Source organism: Vicugna pacos, chromosome 27 (assembly GCF_048564905.1).
Source record: "Vicugna pacos chromosome 27, VicPac4, whole genome shotgun sequence".
Classification (NCBI taxonomy): Eukaryota; Metazoa; Chordata; class Mammalia; order Artiodactyla; family Camelidae; genus Vicugna; species Vicugna pacos.
This window is the reverse complement of record NC_133013.1, coordinates 21,637,871-21,651,145: the sequence shown is the minus strand read 5'-3', so window position 1 is coordinate 21,651,145 and position 13,275 is coordinate 21,637,871. Positions and strand designations below refer to the sequence as shown.

General features: G+C 50.3%; 1 protein-coding gene across 1 annotated transcript in view; it reads left to right on the top strand.

The window, feature by feature from the left end:
* CEMIP (cell migration inducing hyaluronidase 1) overlaps nucleotides 1-13,275 on the top strand; it is a 140,856-nt gene that overhangs the window by 82,560 nt on the left and 45,021 nt on the right. The window contains exons 7-11 of the mRNA XM_072950896.1: nucleotides 1,649-1,719; nucleotides 2,298-2,393; nucleotides 3,000-3,121; nucleotides 7,982-8,114; nucleotides 8,908-9,099. Coding sequence (XP_072806997.1) covers nucleotides 1,649-1,719; nucleotides 2,298-2,393; nucleotides 3,000-3,121; nucleotides 7,982-8,114; nucleotides 8,908-9,099 — 614 coding nt within the window. The remainder of the gene's footprint in view (nucleotides 1-1,648; nucleotides 1,720-2,297; nucleotides 2,394-2,999; nucleotides 3,122-7,981; nucleotides 8,115-8,907; nucleotides 9,100-13,275) is intronic.

Below are 13,275 nucleotides of genomic sequence, written 5' to 3'. Positions count from 1 at the left end.
TGCCTCAGATGTATAACTAGTGTTCATTTTCCCATCCTTTGGCCACGGAATCATAATGTGCCTTGAGGGTTGGCAGACATTTGTTTAGAGATCGCATGAAGGGCCCCTGCCCTGCCCAGCTCCCTAGCGGAGGGGACCATTCGATGTGCTCTAGGGTGTGTTTTGTTTGCCTCGGATTGCAGAGTCATGCCTGACTTTGGCATGCACACACACATTGGCGCCAAGAGGAAACAGTTTACCCCACAGTAGCCACACCTTTCGATCATGTTGTATCAGATCTGAGCCCAGTGGAAAATTGAGATCATCTGGCCCGTGGCTATTGGAGATATGGATGCCCCTCCCATCAGCTCCTCGAATCGTGGGCAAGATGAGGGCAGGCCAGAGCCTTTTCTGGGCTCTGAGCAGAGCAATTTTACTGGCTGGGCCAGGATCCCCTGGGCCAGGGTGGGGCTCCGGGTTCCAGGGTGCATTTCCTGACAGGTCAGGGGCTGCTCCTTCTGGATGAGTTTGGGCAGGAAACTCAGGCTGCCAAAGATAACAGCAAAGCTCCTTTGTTAACAGAAACTGAGGGCACTGCCATTTCATTTTTTATAAGCCGAAAGGCCAGCTTGTTAATTTGCAATGAGAGGTAGAACCACAGTGGGACTGGCTACGTAGGGCCTCAGCGGAGGAAGGTCCAAGATCTGGCATCTGATTTGACTCGAATTGGAGTCTGGGCTGCACTTCCTATGAGGTGTGACTGCAGGCAAGTGACTTACCCTCTCTTTGCATGGTACCTGCATCTGTAAAATGGGGTACTTCAGGAGCCACCTCAAAGGACTTTGGGGAGGGTAAATGTGACAGTATGAACAAAATATTGTGTCTGGCACAGAATAAGGACTCAAGAAGTGCTAGCAACTATTCTCTCCTTATAAGCAAGGGCCCGGGAAGGATGCATGCCGTAGTGCACGGGCGGGTTACACGTGCACCCTCATTGGTGTAGACCCACTCTGAGTGACAAACTCGAGGCGTCTAAAATCAGTGGAAAATCTGAGACTTGGACCTACCACTTGCTCATTCATACAGGAAGTGATTGTTGAGCAGATGTATCTTCAGTGGAGAAAAGAGAAGTTGTACAACTTTCCAAACCCATATACCTTTTTTTCCCCTCCTTTGCCTTCCATTAAGAAGAAGAGGTACCTCTTTCCACCCCAAGGCCCAGTGCTGATTCCTGGGGCCTCAGTCACACCCGCCTCTGGCATTTTCCTCGAGCTTAGTTCTCAGGGAGTCACACAGGAGAGGAATAACCTTTCTCCCTCGGAGCATGTTTCCTTGTTTTCGTAAAGGAGCCAGAGCACTCGCTTCAGGACCTAGTTGAGCCTGGCAGGTGGTATGCAGGTCTGTGGGCTCGTTTGTTTATTTGTGATTCATAACCCCTGTCCACTGCCAGAACGGAGGTGCAGAGCCCTGCAGTCCACAAACATCAAGCCCGCCAGGTGGTCAAGAAGGCCAGGGCTTGCAGAGAAAGGCCCTTGTTCTTCTGGAAAAGGGAAACCCAGCCCGTAAGCGAGTTTCCCTCAGACAGCATCCATGTGGCTCCCTGTTTCAACTCTGCCTCCATTCCAGGCTCAGACGTGCGAAGAACTTGACTTTCTGTTGTTTTTTTCAGACACCCTTGGAGTTTCATCACCGTGAAAGGGAATCCCTCGTCTTCCGTTGAAGACCACATTGAATATCACGGTAATACATGGCGAGAGGCCGGATCCCCTGCCGTGTCTCTCTGACCAAGAGGCTCAAGGTCTTTCTGAACCACCTTCCTCCTTTAGAACCCACCTCCCATGTCACATGCGTGGCAAAAATCCATACTGATTTAAGGCCAGTTACTGAGATAATATTAACATTTTCAAAGAAATTGTCATTGGCTTAATCCAAAACAAGTGACGTAGGAAAGATGAGAATTGGGATGGAACAAGCAGGGGTAATATTTTGAGCTAAAAAGATGCTTTGGATGGGCTGTACCACACGGCGCCAGCCTCCTCTGCCCAGAGAAGGTTTCGGAAGGTCCTGCCGGCTCTAACCGTGGGGAGGGGTTCACACGAGAAGTGATAGGGTTCCAAAATTCAGAGTTGGGGGAACATTTCAGTTAGAAGGAGTGATCAATAATCTGCTCCCCAAGTGGAAAGACTGGCCTGAAACTTTGTATTTTTAAGAAATGGCTCAAGATCCACATGTGTAGGGGGATTTCGCTGTCTTAGAATCACATCCCTCTGAATTTAGAGGGTCTGTTTGGTTGCTAAAGCCTCTGGTTCCTTTGACAGGACACCGTGGCTCCGCTGCTGCCCGGGTGTTCAAGCTCTTCCAGACAGAGCATGGCGAGCATTTCAATGTCTCTTCATCCAGCGAGTGGGTTCAAGGTGAGGAGTTTGGGACAACTCGGTAAACCTTAACAGTGGTGCAAAAGGACAGGACTCATTACCTTTGCAGAATGAGGATTTTTCTTCTGCATCAGTAGAACTCCTTGACTGCTGCAGCTTCGATTCAGTTTGCAGCTGAAAGCTGTCTTTAATTAATCCAGTCTCAGTGGTGAATAGCCCAGAGGGATATCTAACCTCTTGGAATACGTTTTCTGCACCAAGCGATGGCACTGAACAGGGAACCCTGGAGCAGGACCTGGCCTTCCAGGAGCACACGCGTGGTGGGGGTGGGGGTGGGGGCAGCGGCAAGCTGCAATCCTCACCGAAATCCTCGGATGATGGGTTAACCGGTGGATTTCATCTTTCTCCTTTGGGCAATCGTGAAGATTATCTATTGCTTTTATAAAACAAGATAGACAATAAGAGGCATTTTTAATTAAGAGCTGGGAGAAATGGGGGAGTTGACAGATTGTTTACAGGCCCCCGGTGCGAGCCTGCATGGCTGGTGTTCAACCCCGTTGCGCAGCGGGTGTGTGGGAGCTGCACGGAGTGTGGCGGGCTCCCCGGAGCCCGCCTGACTGACCCTGCTCTTTGCTTTCCACCCAGATGTGGAGTGGACAGAATGGTTTGAACATGACAAAGTGTCTTACACTAAAGGTGGGGAGAAAATTTCAGACCTCCGAGCGGCTTACCCAGGAAAAATCTGCAATCGCCCCATTGATATACAGGTAACCAAATCATCATAAAGGTTCAGAACGCTTTATCTGGAAGAAGACTCTGTAGAGTCTTCAAACTTTCCTGCTGTCTGAGTGGTGTGACTCTCGTGGCCCTCCTACGATGTTGGTAAGCCAGACAGCCCTGTCCTCACTTTAGAGACTGAGATGGAGGCTGCTTATCTGCCCCACCAGTGAGTTCCAAAGCGAGGACTCAAATTCTCTCCTGCATCCCGCTGCCACGTTCCTTTTCCTTCTCCCCAACCTGCTTCTTCAGCCATGACTGGGGGTGCCCAGTGCGGGGATGGTTTGAGACCTACTCAGCTTCACTCATCAGTCGATTTCCTCTGGGACCTCGAATGCACAGGAACCAGCTGGGATTTGGGTGCCGGCTGAGCCCAGCCCAGGCGGAGAAGACCCACGGCCTTGTTCTCCACTTGGCTAAAGAAACGGCAGCAGGCACAGAACGGACAGTGTTTGCTCAGGGTCATTCCTTGGAGTGACCTCTGTCCAAAGGGGGACCTTGACTTTCTCAGCTGGCTCCAGCAAAAAAGTGTGGGGTGAACAGGCAGCTCTCACAGTTCAGTGGCTCTCAGCTGGTGGGCTGCTGGGCTCAAGGAACAACAGGAAAGATAGAGACCTGGGCAAGAAAATGGAGTTTATCTCCTTATGCCTGGTCTTCTTCCAGAACATAATTTGGGGCCACTTAAATGTTTGGCTTAGAATTAAGAGTCATTGGAGACAGACCATCCCTGCCCATTTTATCCTCTTTCAGCCAATAAAAATAGCAACTGACATTTGCCCACCACCTTCTCCCAGATTTTCTAACTGCACGTCTCAGATCATGTGACTGGGCTTCCACGCCACTGCGCCATCTGAGGCACGACCTCTGCCCTCTGCCTTGCATCATACAAGGGACCACTTTTCCAGGGGAGGATGCTCTGTTCCGCAGTGAGCAGAGGCTGAGGAACCGCTCTTATTGTCTGGCCAAGGCTCTCCCCTCACATGGCTCCAGTATTACTGGGACAGCTTTACCAAGATTAAGTTACACATTGTAGGCTCTTCTTGGGTCCAGCAGAGTCAAAAAGCGCTGACTCTCCCAAAGCACATACTTCCCAGATTTAATTTTAATTTTCTCTTGCAACCCTGAACGTTCCAGCTCTAATTCTGAAATAGCCATACTTTTATTCTTCCAGCTTACTTGGCTACAGGAAGTTCAGTCTTTTACCAGCTCTCCCTCCCCAAGTATTTTCTGGAAATCCTCGAGGAATGCTTACATGCTCTACAAATCCCTCCTGGTGTTTGCTCTGCCAGCCGTCTGGCTCTAGACCCCTGTTGTTTAGAAGAGCACTTCTCCATGCCAGGAAAATAGCTTTCCTTAGGCGTTTCTTACTCTCAGTAACTTTGCTCCCAGCCGGACACAGGCTCTTCACTGAATGTGTCCATGCACAACGAAGCCAGGCTAAAACACTGAATAAAACTTTACTGAAGTCTTAGAGGTAGCAGAAGAGACTGGTGAAAAACACACACACACACACACACACACATATATAGTATGTGATTGCTCACCAACTGCGTAATCCCAGACCTTCTGTAGGGACCCAATCCCATGCTCCGCAACCACCCGTCTCCTGCCATATTGCAGGGACCAGTTTCTCTTTCAACAAAAGGAGTATCCTTGACAATGACTTCCCTGAGTTCAAGTTCTCAACTGTTCCAAGTCCAGAGAAGAATGAAAGACCCAACAACTGTTTTCTGCATTACCCTGAGGCTTGGGCCAGCCTCCACACAAAAGTGCATTCTTTGACACTATTTTGCTAGGCATTGTAGCCCCTTATTAGTTCAAAACTCTCAATTCCAAAATAGGATCTCGGCTTTTTCTTGGCAAAGTAAAGGCTCGTTGAAGCAGTCATGTAAAAATATGCCACGTACCTCTGAAAGTGAATTAAACCTCTACCTGTGGAGCAAAGGGTGGGGTGCTCCATCCTGGAGATGCCAAGTTCTCCCCTTTTCTCACCATCAGCCTTTAATTAGGAGTGGCCCCAAACTTACCCAGAGCATCTCTTTAAACACAAAAGGCAATGAGGTGGAATATATTCTGAGTTTTTCTGAAATCAGAAAAGCCAAGCTAGACTTGTCCTCTGCTCACCCCAGGTGAGAGAAGCAAGATTTCATCCTCTTTATAAATAGGGCATCAGACACGTCAGCCAGGAGCCCTAGCTGATTAACCCACAGAAGAGCCTGAACAGGACTGAGCTTGCCACATGCCAGTTTTTGCCACTGTGGGAAATCACAGGTGACTGTGACCACCCTGCCGGGCCCAGTGTTCCTGAAGACTCTTCAGAGCTGTGGCTGCCCCCAAGGTCCCTGACAGCCAGTCAAAGCCTCTGCACAAGGAGAGGGTGTTAAGAACTCCTGTCACCTAGGCAGGGTGGGAGGGGGCAAGCTGGAGAGAGAGGAAGTACTGAGACCAGCCCAGTTGACCTCAACTCAAGGAGACCTTCAAGATCTGATAGTTTGTGGTTCTGCAAAATCAGAACCCAAACTGCAGCCCCCCTGTCCCCGTGTCTTTGTCCCCCTTGCGGTTCTCCTGGGCTGAAATCCCCTTTCCTCCCATCTTCTTTCTTAAAACCCACCCGCCCTTCAAGGCCAGTGGGAACCCCTGGACTCACACTTCCTTGGGGAGGAGACCGTGCTGGGCAGTCCCCACACCCCCACAGCCCTGGTGCAGTGGCAGGAGGTCAGTCTGGTGGTTCGGAAAATGTATTTGAAACCAGATAGAGCCCAGTTTGCATTCCTAGCTCTGCCCCTTGTGAGCTCTGGCATATCAACAGTGTCAGGACGAGAATTAGACAGGTGAGGTGCCAACGGCACAAGATTTAAGGTGGCGCTCCCTCTCAGGTGCCCACTCTGCACTTGCATGACCGGCAGAGTGAGTGCCACCTTAAATTTTGCACCACAGTGCCTCACTAGGGCGTCAGGTTACTTAGTTTAGTATCTCAATTTCTTCATAAGCAAAAATGGAGATAATAATTGTTCCTTCATGGAATTATTTCATGGATCTAGTGCAACAGTACATGAAGCCCCTGACCTGTACTGAGTGCCCATAATTTTAAAATAATTCTAAAATAATTTTCTTGTATTACTATTATGAGATTGCTAGTTACTTTATAATTAGTACCATGAATAACAATCAAATTGCATCTACTTAAAGCTCAATCCAGGCTCACTGAGCAGTGGTGGAGCCCTGAGCCCTTTCCCAAACTGAGGTGGCTCTTCTGGTTAAAAAAAGGAAAAAAAGAAAAGCAGCGACACTGAGTAGATGTTTTTCTTGAAATTATTGTTGGATGTTGTGCCTTAAAACACGTCCAGCTCCACTGAATGATGTTTTCAGGCTCAGTTCTTAGTATTAAGGGGTGCTCTACTGAAAAACGTGCTGGCCTCAGGGAAAAAGGTCAGGGGGTCAGAGGAGAGGGCATGACAGCCAGGCGACCTCGAGCTTTGCTCCTGAACCCCTCTGAGGTGATCGCTGTGAGGGTGCTGTTGCAGGAAGGGGCTGAATTTTAATTCTGGCTGAACTCACATCTACGTAGCTCTCCTCCCAAGCCAAAGGCAGCAGATATCTGCTGGGTTCAAAACGATGTTTCTTATATAGTGCCCCCTCCTCCTTTTTAGATTGACTGCATTTTGCCTCCCTATTTGCTCATCCCTGGTCCCTTTGGTCTTCGTGCCAAAGAGGACAACAGCTGCAGCCCTTGCTCTAAATTGCAAGTCTCTGATGACAGCCACAGTCTTGGTGCGGACACACCCTGGTCCTGGGATGAGCCCCAGCTGGCAGGAATCCTGCCCTCCTCTGAGCACCCTTAAATTCTCTACCTGGCCTTGAAGCTGCTCACCCATCAGCTCCCATCAACGGACTCCAATCTATGCTGGGACCTGGACTGGATGCTGGGATCAGGAAGGCAGGCAAAACCTGGCCCTCCCAGAGCCCACCATCCACTGGGAGGAGACAGACGCTGAAAAAAGGACTGTAGGTGGTATGTCTGAGGGCAGCAGTGGGAGGGACTGAGACGCACCAGCTCTGTAGTTGGATGCATCTGGATTCAAATTTTAGCTCTGCCACATACTGGCTTTGTGATGTTGGCAAGTTACCCAACCTCTCTGAGCATCAGTTTCCAGATCTGTAAAACCACCAGCGACCTCACAGCCCTCACAGCCCTCACAGCCCTCACAGCCCTCACAGCCCTCACAGCCATGAAGGTGGGATGAGATAATGTACGTGAGCACTCAGCTCCGCAACTACAAGAGGGGTTCTCAAACTTTACTGCCCAGTGGAGTCACCTGGGCAGCTCTGAAAAGTCCTGATGCCCAGGCTGCACCCCAGACACAGTCAAATCTGAGACACCAAGGATGTGGCCTGGGCATGCGTGTTTCTACAGACTCCCCACAGAATGTGGAACCACATTTGGGCACCAGTGGGTTGATCGTAGTGAGCCTGTCATACGTGTTGGCCACTGTTGATGGTCCTGGGGTGGAGGTCCGAGTTGTAGAGGCAGCTGGTTCTGCTCCTGAAAGAGTGTGCTTGTTGCAGATTCTCTCCATGAGATGTTCACCAGGGCAGTCAGTCCCCGGTTTGGATCTCAGATACCATAGGACCCCAGGCAAGATGTTTATCCATCCTGTGTCTTCACGCTGTCTTTCTTATAACAAAATCGAAAAGGGGAAACGGTAGAATAATAATCTAAGGCCATTGTAAATCATTTTTGGAGCAGAAACAATTTTAGACTCGTGAGTATATGTTTATAGAATTAATCATCACCTTCCTTCTTTACAAAAAGAAGTGACTTTGCTCTATAATTTCTGTGCCTTCCCCAGGCCACTACAGCAGATGGAGTTAACCTCACCACTGAGGCTGTCTACAAAAAAGGCCAGGATTATAGGTTTGTGTGCTACGACCAGGGCCGAGCCTGCCAGAGCTACCGTGTGCGGTTCCTCTGTGGGAAACCTGGTAAGCAGCTCCTTGCTGGGGACAGAAATGCAACTGTGGCTCTGTTCCTTGAGCTGGCAGCCGTGCATTGTGAGTTTGAATGGCTGGACCGGCTGCCTTCGGCTATCTCAGTGACACCGTGCTCCTGCCAAGTTCACAATGGAGAGCACTTCTGGGATACAGGAGCAGTGGGATGGTCCTCGGAGTTGGCAGGAGCTTACAGAACCCCGCCCTGCCCATATGCCTTTCAGGAAGGATAAAGGCCTGGTCCAAGAAAACCGGGGTGCCGTGGACAGAGCTGGCCTTCCTGCAGCCCTCCTCTGCAGAGACCCAGAACTCATTGCCTCACTGGGTGCTATTATTTTAAAGCTGGTTCCGAGGTGCTCGTTAGGAGGGATTGGAAATGTTCGGTTTGTTCTCAGAGGCACTTGGCCATCTCCAGAGGGCAGTCATTAGGGATGGGAGTTCTTTGGAAGAGAGGCTTACAGCTACTGTAAATAATAGTTGAGAGGAGCTATATTTGTTTTACATCTTTTGCAAAGTGGGTGTGGTGAGGCAGCTACATTTAACTCCAGCTGAGGAGTTAGTGGAAAATTCCCCTGCCCAGAGCTAATGAATGGCTCTTTTCTGGTAGAGTTTTTGTTGACTTCAAAAACCTGTACCAAGACTGGGATGGGGTGAGCCTGGTGATTTGGGTTTTGGATAGGCAAACCCGACATTTACTGATTGAAGGAGAGGAAGGGAAGAGATAGGGAGTGAGAAGTTTGCCCTGAGCAAAGGTTTAGATCTCAGGCTCTCCTGCTTTGGGTTACAGTGAGGCCCAAGCTCACCGTCACCATCGACACCAATGTGAACAGCACCATCCTGAATCTGGAAGACAATGTACAATCATGGAAGCCTGGAGACACCCTGGTTATTGCAAGTACTGATTACTCCATGTACCAAGCAGAAGAGTTCCAGGTGCTTCCCTGCAAAGCCTGTGCCTCCAACCAGGTCAAAGTAGCAGGTAGGACTTTCACTAACCCTTCCCTAGGCTAGACGAATCTGAAAATTGTTAGGCTTAAAGTTGATGGAAATCACAACAAATCTGTATCAGTCAGCTATTGCCATAATAATGCTGCATAACAACAACAACAACAACAGCAACCCTTTGAAATCTCATGGCAAGCATCTATTTCTTACCTATGCATCTGCAGGCTGTCTGGGGTTCAGTTTCTCTTGACTAAGCTTTGCTTTAGGCTGAGTGGGGTTCAGGTCAGCTCCATGTGGCTCTCATTCTTCTCAGAACATACTGTGCTCATGGGGAAGAAGTGAGCAGAAACATGGGAGGACTCTTAAGGCCTGTGCTCAGAACTAGAACATTCTCACACCCATTTTCCATTGACCAAAGCAAACCACATGGTGCAGTAGTCAAGGTCAATTTTTCTTAGTGGGAGGAGTTATGTATCAATTAGTGTTCTTGGTTGTAAGCAACAGAATCCAACTTGACTATCTTAAGCAAAAAAGAATTCACTGGGCAGCTATTGAACTTAGAAAACTAAGTAGAAGCTGAGTAGCCAGGCTGCAGAAGGACCAGGAATAGGGCAGCTGCAGGGGTCTGGGTAGCAGGGACAAATGGGCAGCATCCTTAGGGCACTGCTGTCTGCAGGAACTATGCTTCATTCCTGGGATGTAGTGCTCAAAAGTCACCTTCCAGGGAGAAAGCACTGATTAGGCTGATATCCTGTGTGTTCACCCTCTGGCTGGGGCACCTTCAATGACCATCCCTCCAAGACCACATTGAATGGACAAAGAGTCACTCCCTAAAGGAAAATTGGGATGTATTACCAGAAGAAAGGAGAATCAATACTGGGTATTAAAAATATCAGCTACTCCAGGACCATTACGCCTGGAGAAGTATTGGAGTTTGTGAGCAGGAGGGAGACTATAGACTGAGAAAGCATAGCCAATATAGTCAAAATATCTATTATTTTGGAAGTAAAACTACAAAAAGTAAAATTCAGCAGATTCGTTTCGACTCACAGCCCAGCCTCCGCCACTCCCCGTGAAGTTATTAGGCTCAGAGTGGACCATCTTGCTCAGAAGCTTTAGGGCTTACATGGAAACAATGGCTCCTGGTGGAGAGCATCAGAAGAGCCCACGGTAGGGGTATGTGTGAGGAGTGTGTGTAGCGGGTGTGTGTGTGTGTGTGTGTGTGACCGTCTGTCTTTCTGTCCTGGAAAGGCTCACATTTCTCCTATTCAGCTCCAAGCCTCTTGTCTGGCTCTCCATCCCCCACTGACGTGAAGCAAGGATTCCACCTGCTTCATTCTTTTCCCAAAACTGTGCTCCCCACCCAATTATCAATGAGTGTCCCCGTCCCCAGGCCGGCTGCAGGGAGGGACACAGCTTTCCTGGATCCTCCTTCCTCACTGCCCCCAAATTCCAGTAAATAGGCTTTTTTTTTTTTTTTTTTGCATTTTAAGGATTTTCTGACAGGAAACAGATGGGGGTAACAAAGTACAAACAAAACAAAATGAAATGAAAGTGTGTGTGAATCATCTGAAAAAAATAGGTCAAAAGTTTTGCCAGCCACCTCTCAACACCTCCTGACATGGCGATTGGAAATCTCCTCAGTTTTCTGCCCTGTTTTCATTCCCAGCTTCCTCCTTTGCTTGTAACCCCCACCTCCACACACACACCTTTAAGTAATACTACTGTATTCACAGTTTTGAGTTTCCTATGATATGATAAGCACTTTGCATAAACCATCTTGTCCACTCCTCATGTTAACATGACAGGGTGGGGGCTCTCTTCTCCACAACACAGACAAGGAGACTGAGGTTCATGGAAATTAAATGTCTAGACGCATGCCTTCCAGTATGGCAGTGACCAGCCACGTGTGGCTATTTAAATTTAATTAAAATTAAGCAAAATTAAACATTCCATTCCTCAGTCATAATAGCCAGATTTGGGGAGTTCAGTAGCCCCATGTGACTAATAGCTACCATATTGTATGGCACAAAACAGAGCATTTCCACCATCTCAGAAATCTCTAGCGGGGGCTGCTGGTGTAGACAGAACAAGTCTACTAGGTCGGTCTGAGCCAAGATTCAAACTCAGAGCTCTCTGGCTCCAGGGCTGTGTGTTCTGCTTTGTTCTCGCTTCCTGAAGGCCCCGTCCCCAGCACCTTCATTTGAAGGTGACGGACTGTAGGAGGGATCTGGGGAGCTCTGTAGTTTAAATTTGCCCCTCTGGGACCCTCCAGCCCAGGTCCCTCTGGGCTTGTCCTCAGTGGTCTGGAGGGGCAGGCCCCATTGTCCCCTGTGTCCCAGGCCTTCCCCAGTCCTTGCCTGTGCTCATGGCCCTTCTAGATTATTTGACACATGTCTAGCTTGGCCATGTCTGCTCTTCCCTGGCTGGCCTTCATGTATCAGAACTTGGAGATGGAAGGGAGGGTGAAGCCAGGAGGGAGAACTCGGCAGACGGGACGGGATGCTGGGAACGCAGGACCCACAGCTTCCCGGGGATAGCAGGCTGGGAGTGCCCTGTGAACGCGGCAGCAGGACAGATAAACTGGCCGCAAGGCTTCGCAGAAGTCCTGACAGGGAGCCCCGCCTTGGGGGAGGAGGCGGTGTGACTGGAATATTCTTTCAGCTCTCAGTCTGTCTTACTCTGCTCACAGGAGTCTGATAAACGCAGCCCCTCCATCTACCTGGAAGTCACTCCTATCCCTGCTGGTTTCCCCTGTGAAACAAGGAAAGCTGTCAAGCCTGTTTTCTATCAAATCGCCACCATTGTAGGCGTGAGGGTAGTGGTGGGAGCCCTGGGTTCCAGCCTTCATTCGGGGACAGCGGCCTGTGTGGCTCCTGTTACATTAACCCCTACCATGTGCCCGGGGCTGGTCTAAGCGCAGTCCAGGGACTAGCTCACTTAACAATCATAGCTACCTTTTGAGATATGGGCTATTTTTATCTCCACTTTATAGATGAAAGACCTGAGGTTCAGGGAGCTTAACGTGTTCAGGGACTCAGGGCCACGATCTGAGTTGGGATCCGACCCAGACAGCTGGACTCCAGAGCCACAGTCCTCCCCATCCACTATCCTACCTGTCCGGTTGTGTTGAGACTGGATCCCCGAGGAAGGCCCTCGGGCCACCCACAGGAGCAGGAGCCTCTGGTCAGCATCCTGCCGGGACACCGTATTTTAAGGGGGATACTGACAAATAGAGGAGTCCCCTGGGCACTGAAATGGGTGTGTTCTGAGGGGTGGTTGAAAGTCTGGGGGGGTGTGGCCTGGAGATAGGGAGGCTCGGCCTGGTTTTCCTGCCTCTGCCTAGTGATGCAGGGACCCCGAGATGGAAAGGCTGACGCTAAGGGTGGTGGGGGAAAACTTCACTGAGAAGGAGCCATTGGAGCTGGATCTTGAAGGACAGAGTGATTTGCCACATGGGCAGTTGGAGAGGGCTGTCCCAACTAGAGGGAGCAGCTTAGGTAAAAGCTCTGAGATGTGGGAAAGTGGAGGCTTGCTCAGGGAAGGACGGGTGGTCGGGTCTGGCTGGAGCAGAAGGGGATGTGAGGCAGTGATGGCGGGTAAGCTGATAAGAGTTTGGGTTTTACTCTGTCCGTCCTACAGGCTGCTGGGGCGGGGGGTGCTGCGCTCCTCGGAGCCGTGTGGGAAGCTCCTTTCCTATGCCCCTGGCCGGCAGGACTGAGCCTGTGGCTCTCTGTGCAACCTCTTCCGTGGTGTGCTCAACCCTGGGTGGCAGGGCTGGGGAGGCATCCCTTCGGGAAGCATGCGTTACGCTGTGCCTCTCAGTACCAGCCCCCCAGGTCCCCATCAGCTGCTCTGGCCAGTCCGCGGGCACCTCTGAGTTGCCACTAGGGCCCTGGCAGGCAGTGCTTCCTCTGCACCCCAAGAACAGTCCAAGGTGGCCTTGCATGGCCGAGCAAGCCTGTAGAAGTTTTTCTGGGTGTTGCCAGCAAAGTTGCCTTTGGGGTGTCCACTGGTGAAGGAAAGGTCTGGATCCAGCATGCCCAAAGGCATGAGGCCCGGAAGACAAGGAGCCGGGAAGTCCTAAGGGAAAGGTACCGGCTCTGGGAAAAGAAGGGTCTGTTTCTACCGACCTACTTCTCTGCAGGGAGTGTTCTGAACTGGGTGGTTCGGGAAACCAGGGACGGGGGCCCCAGAGCACAGCCTGCCT